At 41.8% G+C, this 19,779-nt stretch overlaps 2 protein-coding genes across 3 annotated transcripts in view; one reads left to right on the top strand and one right to left on the bottom strand.

Annotated features, from left to right (window-relative positions):
- NELL2 (neural EGFL like 2) overlaps nucleotides 1-14,489 on the top strand; it is a 489,529-nt gene extending 475,040 nt beyond the window's left edge. For both annotated transcript variants that reach the window (XM_063927346.1, XM_063927345.1), the window contains 4 exons: nucleotides 3,855-4,048; nucleotides 4,155-4,331; nucleotides 5,040-5,264; nucleotides 13,581-14,489. In XM_063927346.1, coding sequence (XP_063783416.1) covers nucleotides 3,855-4,048; nucleotides 4,155-4,331; nucleotides 5,040-5,264; nucleotides 13,581-13,631 — 647 coding nt within the window. In that variant the 3' untranslated portion in view covers nucleotides 13,632-14,489. The remainder of the gene's footprint in view (nucleotides 1-3,854; nucleotides 4,049-4,154; nucleotides 4,332-5,039; nucleotides 5,265-13,580) is intronic.
- TMEM117 (transmembrane protein 117) overlaps nucleotides 9,013-19,779 on the bottom strand; it is a 724,897-nt gene continuing 714,130 nt past the window's right edge. Inside the window, exon 8 of the mRNA XM_063927349.1 lies at nucleotides 9,013-9,625. Coding sequence (XP_063783419.1) covers nucleotides 9,621-9,625 — 5 coding nt within the window. The 3' untranslated portion in view covers nucleotides 9,013-9,620. The remainder of the gene's footprint in view (nucleotides 9,626-19,779) is intronic.

Genomic DNA, 19,779 nt, shown 5'->3' with positions numbered 1-19,779 from the left:
TACCTGTGTGTGCCTCTGCCCCTACCTGTGTGTGCCTCTGCCCCTACCTGTGTGTGCATCTGGCCTTACCCGTAGGTGCCTCTGCTCCTACCCATATGCCTCTGCCCCTACCCGTGTGTGCCTCTGCCCCTACCTGTGGGTACCTCTATCCTTACCTGTGGGTGCCTCTGTCCCTATCCATATGTGCCTCTGCCCCTACCCCTGGGTGCCTTTGCCCCTACCCATGTGTGCCTCTGCCCTCACACGTGTGTGCCACTGCCATTACCCGTAGGGGCCTCTGCCCCTACCCATGTGTGCCTCTGTGTAAATTGCTCCAGGCATTCCAGTTATGCCGAAAACTATGGATTGTACATGTCACCCTCTTCCCACCTCCACCCCTAGGGGTGCTAGGGGTGTGTTACCCCCACAGTATTTCTTGCCAGATTGTAAGTTATATGTGTACCAGTTTGATGTAAATTGCTCCAGGCATTCCAGAGTTATTCCCGAAAACTCTGGATGTTTACATGTCACCCCCTTCCCATCCCCATCCCTAAGGGTGCTAGGGGTGTCTTACAATCTGGCAAAAAATACTGCGGGGGTAAGTCATATGTGTACCAAGTTTGGTGTAAATTGTTCCAGGCATTCCAGAGTTATTCTGGAACATATATACATACATCCGATGATAGATAGATAGATAGATAGATAGATAGATAGATAGATAGATAGATAGATAGATAGATAGATAGACTAGAAAGGCAAATCAAGCAGCGCTCACATTAACTACGTACTCCCAGTGTCTTCTCTAGGTCCTCCGCAGCCAGGAGTTTAAACATAACATCCAGGTCAGCGGCACACAGTACATAAATAGAGCAGAAGCAGCAGAAGTCTGCAACGTTAATGTATAAATGTGTACATATACATAAACTGTGTGTGTGTGTGTGTGTGTGTGTGTGTATGTGTGTGTATATATATACATATATATATATATATATATATATATATATACACACACAGTTTATGTATATGTACACATTTATACATTATGCCTGATGATGATGTATTAAAGCATCACAACGTTGCATATACTTTATATACAGTACCACTTAGAAAAATATATAGTAAGCCCAAGTGTCAGAGGTAGCTTACATTAAAACCATGTATTGATGTTTAAATCCAATTTTCTCAATGTGCTATTTGCTTGGTCAGACACTCCACATGGAATGTTTTTTTTAGCACTGTACAACAATTGATGCATCATTTTTCTGTATATTATAAAGTTTTAGATGTCTGATTTATTACATTTCATAGGTAACATTTCTCTGTCACATGGCCCATAATCCATTCTCTGACTGGTGTCTGCACTGATTTCCCTAATCAGGCTAGAAATCAGTACCTCACATCATTTACATTTTCTGTAGAATCTAAAGGTTCAATACAATAGATTTATTGGCTTTCCATTATGTAAATGATGAGATTTATATTGATTGGTGAATCCTCATTTTGTGATTTCATTCAACACTCACACCTGAAAGCTTTGCATGTTGTATCTGTAGTCCCAGGGAGCAATTGCTGGTTTTTAGAATCTTTTATTTGTACCAATCTTTTTTTTATTTGTAAGTTTATTTAGCCATGTAGTAACCCACTGATGGAACAGTGTTTTCTTTAGCATTTAACTCAATTGACTCTTCAATTAACACCAACTAGGTTAATCATTATCATGCATCTTCTATTAAAAATCATTGGGTTATAACTAAGACGCTCTTTGATAGAGTCATTTTCAGTTGTGTTCCACAGTGCTCATAAGTCTATTCTATCTGAAATTAGTAAGCAATATTGTAATAATGAGACCTAACTATTCAAGCATAGCACTTGTTATAATATTATTAATTTGCTCATTACTATGAGCAGCATCAAATTAATTTTCTAGAATATTTTTTTAACCAGAAGACCATGGTGTTCTGAAGTGATGATACACCCAGTTAGCACCAGGGAAAATCTATTGTTAAAGTGCTGCAGCTGGTGTGACTGAGAAATAGTATACCCCATTCACTTCAATGTTACACTGACTGTTCCAAGTGACCCATCTGACCCAGTTCTTAGACAATGACAATGCTGTTTGAATGTTCAAGATATCCTTCCTGGTCAGCAGGGCCGTAACTCCAAGAGGCAATGGAGACGCCTGCCTCCGGGCTCCAAGCTCTGAAGGGGCACCTGCATGTACAGCAGCACCTGTGTGGTTCACAGTGGGATCCAAGTGTGACCATTGCTTTATTAACGGAATTCTGAAGCGCACCTGCTGCTGCTGCAGAGTTAATCTTCTCTGTCCCAGGAGCCCTGATAACATCTGCAATAGGGGACAGGGCAGCTCACACCTGGTACCGCTCAGCCTGCGGTGCAGCAAGTGACGGTGCACCCGCCGCTGCTGCTGGACTGTGAGATGGAGCCCACTGGTAAACGCTGATTCTGCATGTTGCAGATGGCTGAATCACAGCGTAGTTGGAGCCCTGTCAATTCACTGCAGGCGACTGGGATGAGGTTGAGCCCCTGCTTGTCAGTACCATGGACAGGGATCATACAAGTTGGGCTTGTACTGTACTTATGGCCATTACAGCTTTGTTCCATCTAGGGGGTCATTCCGAGTTGTTCGCTCGCTAGCTGCTTTTAGCAGCATTGCACACGCTGGGCCGCCGCCCTCTGGGAGTGTATCTTAGCTTAGCAGAATAGCGAACGAAAGATTAGCAGAATTGCGATTAGAAGATTCTCAGCAGTTTCTGAGTAGCTCGAGACTTACTCCTACACTGCGATCATCTCAGGCCATTTCGTTCCAGGTTTGATGTCACAAACACGCCCTGCGTTCGGCCAGCCACTCCCCTGTTTCTCCGTGTTTTATCCTGGCACGCCTGCGTTTTTCTGCACACTCCCAGAAAACGGTCAGTTTCCGCCCAGAAACACCCACTTCCTGTCAATCACACTACGATCACATCAATGATGGAAATTCTTTGTTCGGACGTGAGTAAATCTACTAAGTTTTGTGCTAAAATACTTAGCGCATGCGCACTGTGTACCATGCGCATGCGCATTTTCGCCTTAATCGCTCCGTCGCAAAAATCGCCAACGAGCGAACAACTCGGAATGACCCCCTTAGTGTGCAATGATCACACACTAAGCATATCTACAGCCTACGCCATTGAACACATAGGGCCCGATTCTACGTCACACGCAATGCTGATGTTCACGGACTTGAATTATTATTTTTTCTATTCTGTGTGTACGAAAATCCCTAAAAACACGTACTGTACTATGTAGCCTCAGTTGGAATGCAAGGTTTCAGAAATGTATTTGAAATGTGCTGGGTGGTGACTGGGAGGTGACTATAGACGGAGATGGTCCATCTTATGGGAGTGTCTCATGCGTGGTGCAGTAAGAAAGGACACGTCTATATGCGGAGAGTTCTCTTTACAGAACACTGTTTGACCCTTACTCCAATCATAACAGTGGCAGCTTTTTATGCTGAAATACTTTAGTATCTTTACATTGACTCATTTACAAAACATTTGACATTTTTATTGAGTTGTATCATTTTAATTGATGGGGGAGCGAAAAACAGTAATGTGCACAAACTGTTACTTAATGGAAGGATATATTTACAGTACCGTGAGTGAACATGAATGATAACCTGTTTTGGAAAAACAAAAAACACATTTTAGCATCTGCAACTAAAATTATCCAAAAACAACATTTTTGACAATGCAACACAATTGTATATTAAAGTTTTGCATTTATTTTATATTGTTTATTTCTTTCATTATTATGCATCCTACTCTTGGACAGTAAACTCCAATCTAATGGAAATGATTGTATCGTACTCTCCACAGACATTGATGAATGTAGTACTGGAAGACACAGTTGCAGTAATGATACCGTTTGCTTCAATTTGGATGGTGGGTTTGATTGTCGTTGTCCACATGGGAAAAACTGTTCTGGTGATTGTATACATGATGGTAAAATCAAGCATAATGGGCAAATTTGGGTGCTGGAGAACGATCGCTGCTCAGTCTGCTCATGTCAGGTCAGTTATTATCTATATTTATAAGATGTGACCATCTTCTGTTTTTCCTATGTATATGCCATCATTGTATGAGCAATAGAATAAATGGTTATTCTGCATTTATTAGGTTGGGCTAGTAATGTGTCGTCGTATGGTTTGTGACTGTGAAAATCCAACCGTTGACTTGTTTTGCTGTCCGGAATGTGACCCACGACTCAGCAGCCAATGCTTGCACCAAAGTGGAGACATTGCATATAAAAGCGGAGACACCTGGGTGCAGAACTGTCAGCAGTGCAGATGCTTGGTAAGTGCGGCGCACACATTGTAATTGCCTCACTGCAATATGTCCTCAAGTAGTCTAGTTTAATGTGTTCCGATATGTGTTTCTGTGTGAGTGCGTGTGTGTGTGTGTGTGTATATATATATATATATATATATATGTTTGGTCACCATACTGAATCTGGATTTCCTGACCTGCAGATGGGGAGGGGGGCAAGTGGTATGAAGACCCTTGTGGGCTAGGTGGCCTATGGGTGTCGTGGGACGAGTCCCTGTTAGTCGGCATGCCGACTGTTGGAACTGTAAGGGGGTGGGAATCCAGCGTCGGTATTGTGAGACCGCCGGTCACGTAACTGCCTCATATATACACTGTCTTGTTGCTAAACATGTTTAATCATTTTTAACATTCATATAACTGAAGGTACATTTGAAGCGATACTTGGAGGAAATAATATGTATGCTAGGCTGTATATTTTCAGTTAGGCGTTTCTATTGTACAATGTTCCTGTGCTTGGCTGTTCATGAGGACTAACTGATGACTTTATACAGTATAAGCTGTGGTGCACCTTTCCTGCTACAGAGAGAGCACAGCACCACCATCAGTAAATGTCATCATTACATGTAAGTGTCAGAACCCTGCAAACAATCTAGATATGCTAAATTATACCTAGGGCATGTCTAAAATTACCATTGACATCTTGACTAATTAAATATATTTTTCTGTATATTTTAGCAAGGAGAAGTTGATTGCTGGCCTCTGCCTTGTCCGGAAGTTGACTGTGAATTTAGTGTGGTTCCTGAGAGCGAATGCTGTCCCAGATGCATCAATGACCCCTGCCAAGCTGACATAATCCGCAATGACATCACCAAGACTTGTGTTGATGAAACAAATGTGGTTCGCTTTACAGGCTCTTCTTGGATTAAACACGGCACAGAGTGCACCCTCTGTCAATGCAAGGTAGAATTCTAAATTATATCTCTATACACCAATATATTATTTACTGGTTTACATCTTTTTATTAGAAGCAGCAAATGAGACATGCTGATTACCAACAGAAGGGCGCTAGCTACAGACTATATCATTTTTCATTTCTGGCCAAAGCGACAATCGATTTGATTTTTCTGACAGTGGAAGCAGGGGCGTATTAAGAAAGGAGGGGGCCCTTGTGCAGGCTGTCTGGGCCCCCTCCTCTCTAGTCGGCAGTGTAGTAGACTCTGAGCATTAGGGTCACTAGGTGAGCCAATCGCTTTGCCAGAGTCTAGTGTGCATGCACAGGTCTCCTGGGGAAATGGTGGCACGGCCAGTTTCCCTGGAATTTCCCTGCTGCACATGCATGAGATGCCAGGAAAATGGCCACCGCCTCATTTTCCCGGTGATTTGTGCAGTGCTGCTGCCGTGGGACTCTGGAGGGGTATGTATTCAAGAAATGGGTGCAAGGTGTGCAGTGTTGGCTCCTTGGACCCAGGCGCATGTGTGCACCGCACACCTTGCACCCATTATATATAAACCACTGAGTGGAAGGGCCCAATATCAGCTGCACAAACAAAGGGCTTTTTGCAGTGCTATTTTACATTACCGATTTTCTGCCACACCACATGTCCGTCCACAAGGAAGATGAGTTTGTGAGGATAAAGTATAGGAAATATAGGCAGATTATCGAGGATGTACACACATTGCACAATATCAGGATCTTTTGGCAAGTCTGAATGACCGGATATTCAAAGCTAGGTGTTTCTGGCCGTATCTGGACTGTTTTTTGGCAAAAAATTTCATGCCTAAAAACTGCACAACAAAACAGACCGATGACCGATACCTGGCAAAATGGTATAATAGTGTGTACCTAGCACTACAGTCACTCAGGAAAAATTCTATAAATGAACTCAGAAGGTGAGTTGAAATGTGCACAATAGTCTTTCAGTCCTCAAACATTGTTACACTGTAAACTCCTGTAGCATGTCTCCTGCGCAAACAAAATGGTCTCTTATTCCACCTTTATATCTATACTAATTACCAGCTCGTCACCCATAAAGGTGAGGAACAGCATTAGCCTTTTATAATATAGGTTTACAGAGGTAAAAAATATGTGAGTTGAGAACCCAAGGGGAAATCCCAAAGTCTGTTTCTGGAATCCTCAGATTGTCAGAAATGCCATACATGCTATTAAAACCAGTTTTATATTTTGGGTCCCACAGCAATGGCCCACTGATACTTGATGTTCGGTATCCAGACAAAAGGTCGACACCTGAAATAGGTCGACATGAACAAGAAAAGAGGTCAACATGAGTTTTTCATGTTTTTTAAATTTTTTAAAACTTTTTCATACTTTACAATCCACGTGGACTAAAATTGGGAATGGTAACCTGTGCCGAGCGCAGCAAGGCACCTTGCCCGAAGCATGGCGAGCGAACACGGTGCACTAATTGGGGTTCCCGGTCACATTACAGAGAAAATGACACACAAAAAACAAAAAAACTCATGTTGCTCTTTTTCCAGTCGACCGTTTGTTCATGTCGACCGATTTCAGGTGTCGACCTAAGGTGTGTCGACCAATTGCTGTCGACCTAATTGCTGTCGACCTTGATTCCCAGACCCTGATGTTCCTCAAAACAAATGTTGAGCATCACTGCTTACTAAACCCAGATGAGGGCTACTTACATTCCACCACAGGAAATTACACTCCAAGGAGAATGTGCAGGTTTCACCCATACACTGTAACAAATAGGAAAACACAGTAACAATAAAAAATAAACACCATACAGAACCTCCATTAATGTGCTAAAAACCACACTGTATACACTGTCCTCATTAGTGTCTATCAGTCATTGGTTGTCTCATCTTCAGTGATATCACTAATTGGTAAAAGTGAATCAAGAACCTTGGTTCTGGAACATAAACTACAGCCTGAAAAATCAATATCCCATGCAAAGCACCTCTAATGACAGTCTTTTATATGTATTACAGACATAATAAAATTATTATACAGAAATTGTTTTTTTTTCCCTTTATCCATACAAGGTTTATAATACCGTTTTCCTGTGCATGCATACAGATGTGCTTGTGTAGGGCGACTGGTGTTATCATGTAGTTAGGTTATAAAAGAAAAGACAATTTCTGTATATTTACCATTGTATATGGTACAACCATAAGTAGAACATTGTGTAATGTACTGTAGACACAGCACACATGTACAGGAGCAGAGAGACATGTACAATTACACATGTGCATATACAGATAGAGCCATCTTTATCTTGGCCTTTAATAGGATTAATTGAGCCAGGGCAGTTAGACGTAATCCCCTGCTGTAATGACTTAATCCCCTGCTGTATTGTTCTCTCTGTATTGTAGCTGAGAACAATAGATGAAAGGCTTATGCTAATAAAACATGGTGTGCCTAGGCGCAGCATAGAAGCCAAGATAATCGTGGCTCCATCTGTACAAACAATAAGAAAGAACCTTGCATACAAACACACAGGGCCAGCCACTGTCCTTCATAGTTTTACCTCTGTTAATAATAATAATGGCATGCAGAACAAAGATTTGACGAGGAGCAGTATCAGTATAAATTCACTGTATAAATACAAAAAAATAAAACTTGTTAACACTTGCACTTACTGCTATACTGTAAATATGAATATAGCTAAGACAACAGACATACACGTGTCCACTTACATCTAGTCTCTCTGCGTATTAAACAGCCTTTCTAGTCACACCATGCCATGCCATGAATTGGTAGCACTGAGCATCTTTTCATGCGACTTATTCCTTGAAAATACGTCTTTTTTGCAAAACTATGCGAATAAAATGTACAAGAAGCTTTTGCTGATTAAAATGATATGAGCCATGCCTATATTCTGTGTGCATCTGAGGCTGTGACTGCTCAGTGCTATGCTACAGTGTGTTGCTAGAAAACATTTTGTAGCAGGTACAGGTGCGGCCGCACACAGAACAAAGGCATGCCGCATATCATTTTAATCAGCAGAGTCTGTGCTTCTTATTCACATAGATCACAATGCAAATAGGTAGCATTCTTAGGCAAAAGAGATGCCTAACACCAACAAGGGTTGCACGGGACCTGTCTGCTCACTCATGCCAGGTATCTCCTGCTGTGTGGCGTATTGAGGCAATATGTATGAGGACACATCTGTAAGAGGTATTTCTTCATATATTAATCACATGTAAGCTCGCAACCCATCAGGTATTCTCAATTTTTCTGAGCCTACATTGGCACTTATTCTTCAGACTATTACTGTATTAATACAATAACGGTAATTAGTAACAAATGCTAGATTCTGAATATACAGTATGTAGGGTTTATGCAGGTGAAAGAAAATAAAAATAAATCACTGAAGCACATACCCTCCAACATTATACACATAAAATCGCTACAAATGAGGAAAAGGGGCGTGGCTTCAATGGAAGTGTGGAGAGTCAAAAATCTGTACAGACCAGGTACTGTACCTCAGTGACGTGCGGTGGGGTGAGGCAGAGCCTCTCCTGTCATACTTACAGTTAAACCAGAGTTTTGATTGAATAAAGTATATGAAAAATAATAATAATTTGTTTGAAATATCTTCTTTGCATTATTCCAATAATTTCTATAACCCAAATGCTGGAGTAAAAAGTCTATGGCAGGTGAGGCAGGAATCTGGCTCTGGGGTTAGCCCTTGCCTCCTGAGCCATTTAGCTCACCGCACGTCCCTGCTTTACCTGCCAAAAAGGGTATGGAAGCTGTGTAAAGTACACACAAAAGCTTTAATTCAGATACAAAGACATGTATATATCCTGACATATCAGTAAGGCAGTAAATTATGCCATAAAACAATTAATTCCCCGACAGTTGCAACAATCATTACTGTAATTGGTCTCCAGCAACCTGCGCCTACAGTACTCCAGACCACACTGAATGCTGCTGCATGCTGTGCTACTCCAGCAAACCTGTTATCTATGCAAATATCATTCAGTACAACATATACACTTCTGTCACTACTGTATAAAGCACATTTATTTACTGTATAGAGAAAAGTGAGATAATGTGGAGCTCATGCGTCAATGTATTACTCACACATCCCGGTAGTTGTTTTCTTGTATATAAGATGACTTCTCATTAGAAGTCTGTAATAGAAATGGTCCGTATACTACAGTATATTATTGTAACAGACTTGATGTACAGAAGAAAACTTGATTTTTTCAAGCAAATAAATTGTCATTTTCAATACATCTTCTTTGCGATGTGTTTTATGCTGACTGGTATAAAAGGGGGCCGTCAGCCAGTTGTGCCGCAGTGCAGCTTTGGGAAGTATGCTCCTCGCTGCATCAGTCTATTAGAAAGACACAGAGATGTCACAGTAATACAGTAAGTAAAGTGGGTTTTAAGAAAGATTCCCATTAAAAATAAACTGTATATTTATGTTAAATAGCAATACATTGCTGCTGCTGCTATTATTATTATTATAATTATTCTCAGGCTAGGCATAGGTACTTTTCGGGGGACGAGGCCTAATTCGGCAGGCATGGTCACACCCACTATAGAAAGAAAAAGTACTTTAAGCTATTATGGCATCTTATTACTATTATTACATACCTCCCTGCTCATTCAAGTTTGCATTGTAATTGAAGAGAATTGCATACATGATTAGGATTTTTATTAACAATCAGTTCTGCAGTACTGTATGGTATGCTGATAACCTGCAATTCATTATTCATGGTACCTTAATGCAACTTGTCGAAGTTAAAGGTTTTATGTATAGAGTTATTGAGTCTGCTGCTGATTTGACCATGAAATGAGCGTTATATATGATTGAAAATTAGCATCAGTCAGGCACAGCTACAGACCTGCTGCCCAAGGCACACACTTGTATGTAACACCCCTTTCACTACTGAATGTATTTTATTGTGTTGTTGGCACTGCAGTAAGTCTACACAAGGTAGATTAGAATGTATCCACTGAAACTAGAATGTGTACAGAAGGCAGAAGAAATCTGGCACATACTACAGCTCCAAGTGTTCAAGCCATTAGTCTCCTGTGACATGTTAGGGTGAGATGAAATCACTGTAGTATGCAACAACATTGAGCACAAGTGTGCATAATATATTGTGCTTATACATAGAACTACAGAATTGCACTGGTGAGAACCAGACTCAAAAGATTATTAATGACATAAGGCAATTTCTAGATGATCAGTAGTAAAGTCTATACCATTGTGCTACAAACCATCCATGACCTCTTTCGTTGACTAATACTAATGACATTTCCTCACCGCTTCCTTATGCTACACAATCTGCTGGCAAAACAATAGTTAAATGCAGATGTGACAAAATTATGGGGAATATGGATTAGCACGTCATAATAAACATCGAATAATATTCTAATACTAAAACAAGTTTTTCTATTACATTATCCTATACGAACACTAAAATGGGATAGTGCTACATTTAAATACTAATAATATGATACCAACCTTATTGTGTATTCTCATTGTTTTTTTTGTATGGGAAGCATAACTATTGTAGATGAACTGTCCATGTTGGGGCTCACAGCCAACAGCAAAGGTCAATGACACACAGGACTCTGCGGGTCATTCCGAGTTGATCGCTCGCTAGCAGTTTTTAGCAGCCGTGCAAACGCAATGCCGCCGCCCACTGGGAGTGTATTTTAGCTTAGCAGAAGTGCGAACGTTTTTATTGCAGAGCGCCTGCAAAAAAAAATTGTGTAGTTTCAGAGTAGCTCAAAACCTACTCAGCGCTTGCGATCACTTCAGACCACTCAGTTCCGGATTTGACGTAACACACCCTCCCAGCGTTCTCCCAGCAATGCCTGCATTTTCCCTAGCACGCCTGCGTTTTTCCAAACAGTCCCCGAAAACAGTCAGTTGCTACTCAGAAATGCCCACTTCATGTCAATCACTATGCGGCAACCAGTCGTACTGAAATGCATCGCTAGACCCTGTGCAAAACCACATTGTTCGTTGTGCCCGTACGTCACGCATGCGCATTGCGCCGCATACGCATGCGCATAACTGCCGTTTTTTAGCCTGATCGATGCGCTATGAACAAATGTAGCTAGCGATCAACTCGGAATGACCACCTCTGTCTTTACAGCCAACAGCAAATGTCGATAACATATAGCAGCTTAATGTCAGCATGAAATATGAATTTTGCACACGTCAAATGCAATATGTAACACATTCTACTATAGTACAGAGCATCCGATTCTCATCTAACTGTTCCCTTTAATGTGCAACAAATAATTCAGTGATACGAGCAGGGGAGAGAGCAATGCAGAGCGGCCAGGGAAATTGATTCAAGTAAAGGTATCAGCAGAGATGATATTTTATTCCTTCATGTTTTATACATTATATGCGATAGCTTTTTAATGAATACACCATCCTGGATATTAAAACATCAATATCATCTAATAAATGACCTGCTTTTATCTAAATTACTTTTGCTATCTGCATACTGAGCATTTTCAGAAGATCATTTTTAAAATTACTGGGACATCTCATTTGTAGCATTATTTGGACATCTCTGTATTCTCTGCGCAGACATGTGCATGTAAATAAGGTAGAATCTGTTTATGACATAACTCAAGTGCTCTAGTACACAGCATCTCATGTAATCCAGCGCTCTGATAGTTACTGAGCAATGATCTGATGTGTAATACTTTTGTGGTCACAGCATTTAGCTACAGTCCAGGGGTACTAATGTGGCCCCAGTACAAAACCCCTGCCTTGTGCATGGTGGAAAGCATTGCTGGGTTACCTAGACACCACAGGGGCCAGACGATCACAAGCATTTTGGGGTATAATATATGTCCTGTCTCCAGCCCTCCTACATATTCTCACTAAAGAAACAAGCATTTAAGGCTGGGTACACACTGAAGCGATGGTCATTTGTTCCGACATCGGAGCGAATGCCCGTCAGTAAGGATTGCCAGTACACACTGGCACGATGTTAATGAAGGACGGAATGACAAAGTTCCGTCCTCCATTAGCATAAACAAGGACGCTAGCTTTGATGTGCAGCACAGCAAACCTAGCATCCATCGCTTGCGACCGCGGGAGCGCGCAATCCTGGGTACACACTGAGCGATGTAAGCGATATGTCGCTCCAGTGTGTACCCAGCTTTACACTCATGGCGCATACAATTTACTGTGTATACAAGAAAGATGTGCTATAATGTCCTGTGGTATAATGTAAATATGCTGAACTACAGTAGAACGAGAGGCCCATTTATGGCTCATGTTGGCAATACTTGGCAATGTGCATCTCACCAAAGGGGGCTGAATGTGGGGCTTTAGAAATAGGGAGAATGGAAAAGCCCTAGAAGTTGTGAAAACAGACATTTAGGCCTCTACTCCCATTGATAAATAAGCCCCTAAAAGCTTACTTCATCAGAATAAGCAGAGAAATTATGAATCTTAAATGAAAATATGAAAATAAAACTAAATGTGGTCAGTTGATGCAATGACGGGAAATATCATTGATGACACTAAACTGTGTCAAATAATTAAATCAGATAGACTTGTTGACTGTCTACAGAATGATTTAATCAAATTGGAAATTTGAGCAACAAAATGCAGTATGGGGTTTAATATAGAGAAATATAAAGTTGTGCAATTTACAAAATAAATGGGGAAATGATAGGCGTATCGGTTATGGAGAAAGATTTGGGTGTACTCATTGACAATACACTTAGTAATAGAGCCCAGTGTGAGTGTGCAGTAGCAAAGACAAATAAGGTATTAGCATGCATAAAACGGGGGATGGAGACAAGGGAAGAAAGTGTAATTCTGCCACTATATAGATCGTTAGTACGGCCACATTTGGAATACGTGTACGGTTCTGGGCACCACTATAAAAAAAGACATATTGGAACTCGAAAGTTCAAAGAAGAGCTACAAAATTGATTAAGGGCATCGAGTTGTTGGACTATAATGAAAGACTAACCAGGTTAGATATATTTACTTTCAGAATAGGCGACTAAGAGGAGATATGGTTAATATTTATAAATACATTGGGGGGCAATATAGGGAATTATGAGGTGATTTGTTTATCGAGAGATCTGTACACATAACACATGGCCACCCCCTATGGTTAGAGGACTTTTCACACCCAGTGAAGGAAGGGTTTCTTCAGTTAGGGCGGTAAAGATATGGATTTATCTGCCGGAGAAGGTTGTCATGGCTGACTCAATTGATATTTAAAAAAGGTTAGACAAATTTTACCAGAAAAAAAAATCCAAGGATCTAATTTTTCTGCTTCTTTTCACAGAACGGCCATATGTGTTGCTCCGTGGATCCACAGTGTCTTCAGGAGCTGTGATGTACAAGCCTTATAGAAGGTTCATGGGTTAAGAATGTTTTTTTTCTCACAAATCAAGACCTGACACCAAAAAATTTAATTAGAACTAAAGTAATATATTGTGCAAACCAATCTCCCTCTTCACGGAGGATAAAAACAAAATATGAAGGCTTTGGGGAACTCCAAAACATAACTTCTTTTGTTTTTGTTAAACTTGAGGCCAAATATATGTCAGTTGCCGATGACCTTTTTGTGCAGAATGCCTACACAGAATCTGGAACATACCATATTTTTTGAATAAGGGTATCAACAAATAATAAACATACTAATCAAACGGAACTGTACATGTTTAAGGATGAAACTAAGCAACTTCGCTTCAGATTTTATGAATGACATTGAAAACCATGGAATATCCTGAACATAGAAATATATACACCAATATTAATACTTGTACATATGAAAGCAGAACATATAATGTTCCACTGCTCTGTCCACTAGTTCCTAGAACATGAACTACAGTGGCCATATTTGTTTGATCTTTGTTTTATAAAAAAAAAAAACAACTACATATCACGCTCCATCACCTGCACATATTTTTCTCACTGATCTTCTTGAATATTTTATTACATATTGTAGAAAGTGTTTTTGCTAAAGGAAAAAAAAAGGTTTACAATATATAAAAGTGTTATGGGCACCTCCTATTCTTTGGTAAGCATTATTATCAAAATCAGATATTTTATGTATTGGCATGGTAACAAATGTGTTTTGAAGGGAAAAGCTACAATCCATGGTTTATTTTCTTGCACTTATTATTTCTTGATTGAATTTGTTTAGTATAATCGTGTTATTGTGCAGATTTAAATAAATGTTTCTCTTACATACATTTGTGGATTTTTATTACTTTTTAACCCTTTGTTTCTGAATTCTCCAAGTAGGTTTTTTTTTAATTAAAAAAAGACTTGATACATATTACTTGTATTTATGTCTTTGTGTATTATTATGGTACATCAGATTGACCTCTTTGACTTCTTCTGCTCCTGGAGGCCGCTTAGTCTTAAAGGAAGCACTTTAATCTGCAAAAAGGATTTGTCATCACCACTTCCCTCAGTTGTATGTCAGTGATTACAATAACCTTGTTACTTTATTTCAGACGTTCAGGAAATGCATTTTAAATGCGACAGCCCAAACTTACAGTATATATGCTGCAGGCTAGCCATCAATGCTTTTTTTAAATGATTTAAATTGTTGTTATTATTATTATGTTTTTTTATTTATTATTATTATTATTATTATTATTATTATTATTATTATTATCCAACATGCTCTGCTTCTGACATTGAAAACAAATTAGAAAATTAGAAGGTGCAAGCAGTTAGAAAGAAAAAATGTCCCCTACTAATGTGCATATATTTTGTTAGACAACAACATTTTGATATTTACAAAATACAGATTTTATACCAGTCTGACAGAAAAGAATAAATAAATATACAGTAATAGTGTGATTTCCTGTGGTGATCATAGTCGGACACTCTCCGGGAAGATGAACATACACTTTTCTCTTACGTCCTAGAGGATGCTGGGGTCCATTTTAGTACCATTGGGTATAGACTGCTCCACAGGAGCCTTCTGCACTCTAAGACTTTTCAACAGTGTGAACTGGCTCCTCCCTCTATGCCCCTCCTCCAGACCTCAGTTTAGAAAATGTGCCCAGGAGACTGGATGCACACTAGTGGAGGTCTACAGAGTTCTGCTAGAAAAAGACTGTTAGGTTTTTTATTTTACAGGGAAGCTGCTGGCAACAGCTTCCCTGCGTCGTGTGACTTAGGGGGGGAAGTAGGAACCAACTTCTCAATTAATTCAATGGCTCTGCTTCTGCTGACAGGACACCATTAGCTCTTGAAGGGTATTGAACACAGCCCAAGCCTTGCCGGCGTTCACTCCCACAGCCCCTAACAGAGCCAGAAGTCAGAAGGCTGGTGAGTGTATTACCGGAGTCCTGCAGAGAGGGGATCCTCCGATCATCGTTGGCGGCAAAAGAGGTACAGCGCAGCGGCTGAAGCTGCACGAGCATGCATTTCAAAACACACACACAGGGTGCAGGGCGTGAAGGGGGGTGCCCTGAGCTGCATGGATAATCCTTACTCTCACTGGCAAAATGGTAAATACATGTATAGCCTCTGATTTACAAACCCCAGCCAGTATAAAAAATTGTAGCTGAGGCAGGAAGGCGTGGCTTCTCCTCAGACTTGCCAGACACTCACTCTGCCATTTTCTTATGCAGGGTCACAGAGAAAAGCTGACAGACACTGTTCCTCCTCATAACAACGCTGAAACAAGTACCAGGGTGTTACAGGGGGGGGGGGGGAGAGAGTGTTTATTACATTAGGTGACCGTGCCTAATATTGAAATAAAGCGCTGAAGGTTTTGTATAATAAATATACATATACAATTCTCGTCATATAGGGCGTAGTGTGTGAGCTGGCAAATCTCCTTCTGCGTTTCTCTGACAGATTTTAGTGTGGGTCTGTCACCGATAACTTCCCTGTGTGATTGTGGTGTGAAAGTGCACGTTTGTGACATGTCAGACAATGGAGAGAGCTCTTCCCCTGAGGAAGCCATTTTAGATACACAGGAGTGTAATGTGGTGGCTCTTCCCTCACAGAAAGAGCCAGAGTGGGTAAAAAAATTACAAAGTAATATGTCAAAGCTTTCTAGAAAATTCTCTGAGTCTGAACAACAGACAAAATACTGGAGAAAGTCAGTGGAGGATGTACTATTTGCTGATCCCTCCACGTCATCCACATGGGACCCCTCAAGTTCCCGGAAAAGGTCTCTGGCCTAGATAATGCAAGGGAACACAGACAGATTCCGACTCTGACGTCGACACTGGGAATTTGAGAGGAGTAGACCCCAAATTAGCCAAAAGCATACAATATATGATAGTTGCCAGTGGCGGATCCGGGGGGGGGGGGGGGCACTGGGGCCCGTGCCCCCCCCCTCCCCCTGTAATTTGTGGCCTCTGTCCCCCATCCCCCCCGGTGCCGCACAGGGAGATGACAGGCGCCTGCTGAGATTGTGTTACCAGCGGGCGCCCGTCTCTCTACACCAAAAGTCGGAGGCAGGAGCCTAGTACTGTCACTGTGCGGCGAGCGATATGGGAGAGACGTATAGGGGCGGGCATTACTACTGGTGGCTAAACTACAAGCAGGCAAACTACTGGGGGCATTACCACTGGGAGGCTAAACTAAAGGGGGGAGGGTAAACTACTGGGGTCATAACTGCAGGGGCATTACCACTGGGGGCATAACTACTACGGCGCTAAATGACAGGGGGCATTACTACAGGCAACATTACTACTGGGGGCAATACGGGCATTGCATAAGGGGCACCACTACTATGGGGTCTATATAAGGGGCACTACCAGTACAGTGGACATTGTATAATGAGCGCTACAACTGTGGGCATTGTATAAGAAGCGCCACCTCACATGCAGCGAAGCCGCACGCAAATGTACTTGCCCCTTCCATGGTGCCCCCCCCCCCCTATCATTTTCTTCTGGATCCGCCCCTGATAGTTGCTATAAAGGAAGTGTTGGAGTTTCCTGAAACAACACGTGTCCCTGAGGAAAAGGATTATTTTAAATTAAATAAAGGTTGTGACTTTTCCTCCTTCAAAGGATTTGAATGCGTTCTTTGAAGAATCCTGGGCTAACCCAGACAAGAAGTTTACCCTTCCCAGAAGGATACGTGTAGCTTACCCTTTCCCTGAGGAAGACAGGCACAAATGGGAGACACCCTCAATGATAGACACCTCAGTTTCTCGGCTGTCTAAGAAAATAGTTTTGCCTGCCCCTGGTTCAGCCTCCATAAAAGATCCAGCTGACCGTAAATTAGAAACAACCCTAAAATCCATATATACGGCTAACTGAACGGTGCTCGGGCCCACCATTGCTTGTGCGTGGGTAGGTAACGCTGTGGAAAAATGGTCTGACAACTTGCTTGTTAACATAGACACAGTTGACAGGGATGAAATAGTCCTAACTCTCGGCCATATCAAAAATGCTGCAGGTTACTTAGTTGAAGCTATGAAGGATATTGGGTTGTTGAGTTCAAGATCCTCCGCTATGGCGATTTCAGCCCGCAGGTCGCTGTGGATCCGCCAATGGAATGCTGATGCGTAATTTAAAAAAAAAAAAGAATATTGAGGCGCTTCCTTACAACGGAGAAGCCCTCTTTGGAGACAAGCTGGATGCCATGATTTCAAAGGCAAATCAGCATTTCTGCTTTCCGCAGCTGCTCCACCTAGGAAAGGATTTCATTCTCATACGATGCAATCCTTTCAGCCCAACAAGTCCAAAAAGGCAAAGGGTACCCCCTTCTTCGCAGGAAGAGGTCGAGGAAAAAATCTACAACACCATCAAGCTCGCAGGAGCAGAAGTCAACAGCTACTTCTGCTAAAACCTCAGCATGACGCTGGGGCTCCCCTACGGGAGTACGATTGAGTGGGGGCACATCTACTGTCTTTTATCCAGGTCTGGATTCCTTTCGGATCTGGATCCTTGGGTATTGCAGATAGTATCCCAAGGGTACAAATTGGAATTTTAGGACCTTTCCCCATGCCGATTTTTCAAATCAGCCTTACCAGCTTCTGTTCAGGACAGAGCAATAGTGCTGAACGCAATACAGAAATGATGTCAAGACAACGTAATTTCCTTAGTTCCTGTGTCACAACAGGAAAAAGGGTTTTATACAAGCCTGTTTGTAGTGCTGAAACCGGATGCCTCAGTCAGACCGATTTTAAACTTAAAAACTCTGAACCTTTATTTGAAAAATTTCAAATTCAAGATGGAATCCCTGAGACTGGTGATCTCCAGCTTGGAGGAAAAGGAATTTCTGGTATTGATGGACATCAAAGATGCTTATTTACATGTTCCCATCTACCCGCCGCATCAGGCATACCTGAGGTTTGCGGTGCAGAACTGCCACTACCAGTTCAAAACATTGCCTTTCGGGCTCTCCACGGCTCCGAGAATATTCACCAAAGTGATGGCGGAGATGATGGTTCTTCTTCGCAAGAAAGGAGTCAGTCATCCCATACTTGGACAATCTCCTCATAAAAGTGAGATCCAGGGAGAAACTAGTGCAGAACATTGCACTTTCCCTGATGGTGCTTCAACAGCACGGTTGGATCATAAACTTTCCAAAATCACAATTGGAACCCACAAGGAGGTTATCATTTCTGGGAATGATATTGGACATGTAAGCACAGAACGTATTCCTACCGGTGGAAAAGGCTCTGGAGATCCAGAGGATGGTCAAACAAGATTTAAAACCAGCATGCGTATCGATTCATCAGTGCATCCCCCTGCTCGGGAAGATGGTAGCGGCCTACGAGGCTCTACAATTTGGCCGATTCCACGTCAGGGTGTTCCAAAGGGACCTACTGGACAAGTGGTCCGTATCACACCTATACATGCATCGGAGGATAATCCTGTCAACAAAAGCCAGTATTTCACTCTTGTGACTTCAAAGTTTTCACCTTCTGGAGGGATGGAGGTTTTGGATTCAGACTTGGATTCTGGTAACCACAGATGCAAGCCTCCGAGGTTGGGGAGCAGTCACGCAAGGGGAAAGCTTCCAAGGATGATGGTCAAGTCAAGCAGTACTCCTTCACATAAGCATTCTGGAATTGAGAGCTGTGTACAACAGCCTTCATCAAGCGGCACACCTTCTTCAAGGTCGTCCCATACAGATCCAGTCAGACAATGTAACGGCAGTAACCTACATAAACCGCCAGGGCGGAACAAAAAGCAGAGCGGCAATGGCAGAGGTGACAAAGATACTCCTCTGGGCAGAGAGACATGCAAAAGCTCTGTTGGCAATTTTCATTCCGGGAGTGGACAACTGGGAAGCAGACTTCCTCAGCACACACAATCTCCATCCAGGAGAATGGGGCCTCCACCCAGAAGTCTTTGCAGAGGTAGCATATCGTTGGGGCGTTCCTCAAATAGATATGATGGCATCGCGTCTCAACAAGAAGCTTCAGAAATATTGTTCCAGGTCAAGAGACCCACAAGCAATAGCAGTGGATGCACTGGTGACCCAGTGGGTGTTTCAGTCGGTGTATCTGTTCCCTCCACTTCAACTAATACCAAAAGTTCTCAAGATAA

This window comes from Pseudophryne corroboree, chromosome 6 (assembly GCF_028390025.1).
Source record: "Pseudophryne corroboree isolate aPseCor3 chromosome 6, aPseCor3.hap2, whole genome shotgun sequence".
NCBI lineage: Eukaryota > Metazoa > Chordata > Amphibia > Anura > Myobatrachidae > Pseudophryne > Pseudophryne corroboree.
Note: the sequence above shows the minus strand (reverse complement) of the source record. Positions and strands in the feature narration are given on the sequence as shown.